We start from the raw sequence: 2,172 nt of genomic DNA, 5'->3' as shown, positions 1-2,172 counted from the left end.
GTGCTGGTTAGCATCACCAGCAGCCCCCCTGCCCTGGGCAGGAGAGAGGCTGCAAGTGTGCTGCAGCCACAAGGGTTTGCAGGGACATCTATCCTACCTGCAAGTCCCTGACAGGCCCTGGCTGTCAACCCTCTCCTGCCAAGCTGCTATCCCTGGTAAGAGCTGCATTACTGATTAACAGCCCCTTGCCTGCCTCCCCCCCTGTCCCACCCACACCTTTGCCTGTAGCCACCTCCTTAGACCCTCCCTTGTGCGAAGTCCAGGGCCAGGCAGGAGAGGACAGAGTGGGAGCTCACCTCAGGGCTCACCTGCAGGCAGCTTCTCTGCACCCCACATCCCTGGGTACTGCAGAGGTCTCCCTGGGCTGAGCTACAGAACATGAGTCACCCAGTGTGCAGGCAGGAGCACCTCTCTCCATCCAGGGCAGCAGTGAGGGCAGAGGTGGGTTCTAGCCACTGTACTAATCTCAGACCATAAAATTACTGCAGCACAACCCCAAAAGAGCCTCAAAGCCCTGAGCATGGTCCAAGTAGCAGCATCAGCTTGGCTGAACCCACTACCTTAGGTTTATTGCCCCTATTCCCCTCCCTGCTGTTTCCCTAGAGGAGTGGATGTTGCCATCATCAAGCAAAGGGGTCTTAAGGGATTTTGACCAGCCCCTTCCCATCCCAGGCACTGTGAGAAGCCCTGGAGGGATTCATCCCCTGCCCATCCCTTCCCTCTACACACCCACCACTCTGCAGAGTCCAGCTGGGTGGCTCCAGGCTACCCCAAGGTGTGCTGAGGGGTCCCGAACGGGCACCACTGCACCCTGCCCAAGCCTCTCCCAGTGCTGAAGCCAGGGTGCTCGATGCTGTTTCAGGGTTCCCAGTCAGCACTGCCAGCTCAGCCCCACCTGCTGGGGATCCCTGGGCTTGTCCCAGCCCAGGAGCAGCCTGAGGCAGGGGTTTTCTTTGATTGCCAGCACAAGAGCAGGGTGCAGGGAAGATGCCAAGCAGCAGACTCAAGCACACTCACTTGCTGGCTGTCTGCAATCTCCCATCTCCTCCACGAGCTGCAGTGCACTGGGAGGGCCTGGACAGGCATCATCCATCCTTCCCTGTCACTGCCCATCCTTTTCTGCCAAGCACCATCCCACTGCATTCCATGCTTGTAACCTCTCTGCAGTCACACCAACACCTCTTCCTTGGGGAACACCCGAGTTGAGACCTTAGACACCCCTCTCCTTCTGGTGAGCTGCAGCAAAGACACTGAGCGGGCTCAAAAGGTACAGGCAGACAGGGCAGCTGGGCATGCTGCCTTCGGATTCAACCGAGTCTCGGGCCAAGGGCTCCAGCCCCTGTTCCCGGACCACGGCAGCGAGAGGCGGTGGAGGATCTTGCACTGCCCCTCCGTGGCCATCACGGGAGGTGCAAGTGTCCCCAAAGCGTCTGAGAGCCTCGGGGTATCAAGTCCTTCAGCCCGCAGTCCTCAGGGAGGTGTTGCCCCCGTGCCAGGCCACTGGGGGCTGCCACACTCACAGTCACATGCTCGGTAACAACAGTCCTGCCGCACTCTCCCAAATACCCCTGTGCCCAGTCCTGACCTGTGCTGCATCCCTTGAGGCCAGACCACAGCACAGAGTCCACAGGGTCCTGAGGGGGCACAGCCCGAGCCCATGCCTGGGAACGGCCCACACAAAGGAGGAGACAAGGCAGTGCTGCTGTTTGGGCATCCGCATTTATTATATGTCTGAGGCACGCCCAGGGCTGCCACTCACCCGGGCCCCTCCCATCAAAGACCAATGACCTGTCCTCTCCTTAAATATTGGCTATAAAACAAATTTCTTTTTTTCTTTTTTCTTTTTCTTAAAAACCCCATATCTCTCTCCATACTTTTTTGTCTTTTGTATTTGAGTATAAAAGTGGGGGCGGGTGCTCCGCCTCGCCTGCCGCTACCTCCGCAGGCTGCGCTGTGCCTGCCGCAGCAGCGTGTCGAAGTCCAGGGAGTCAAACTTGCTCTTGACGGGAGCTGGGTCGAAATCCTCCCGATTTGAGTCTGGAAGAGATGGAACGAGGCTGCCTTGAGCCATGGGGACACTGGCAGAGTTCTTGCCAGCCCCACAGCAAACTTCATCTTGCTTCATGTGCCAGCCTCTAGACCCAGTTGGGTCAGCCTCCATCACAGTGCTGG

General features: G+C 58.2%; 1 protein-coding gene across 1 annotated transcript in view; it reads right to left on the bottom strand.

The window, feature by feature from the left end:
* Window positions 1-1,703: 1,703 nt before the first annotated feature.
* Window positions 1,704-2,172, bottom strand: part of LOC103811424 (peroxisome proliferator-activated receptor gamma coactivator-related protein 1-like) — a 5,633-nt gene continuing 5,164 nt past the window's right edge. The window contains exon 9 of the mRNA XM_009084395.1: window positions 1,704-2,037. Within this exon, the coding sequence (XP_009082643.1) occupies window positions 1,934-2,037 (104 nt within the window). The 3' untranslated portion in view covers window positions 1,704-1,933. The remainder of the gene's footprint in view (window positions 2,038-2,172) is intronic.

Source organism: Acanthisitta chloris, unplaced genomic scaffold (assembly GCF_000695815.1).
Source record: "Acanthisitta chloris isolate BGI_N310 unplaced genomic scaffold, ASM69581v1 scaffold14211, whole genome shotgun sequence".
Lineage (NCBI taxonomy): Eukaryota > Metazoa > Chordata > Aves > Passeriformes > Acanthisittidae > Acanthisitta > Acanthisitta chloris.
The sequence above is the reverse complement of the archived record's forward strand: the minus strand, read 5'-3'. Positions and strand labels throughout refer to the sequence as shown.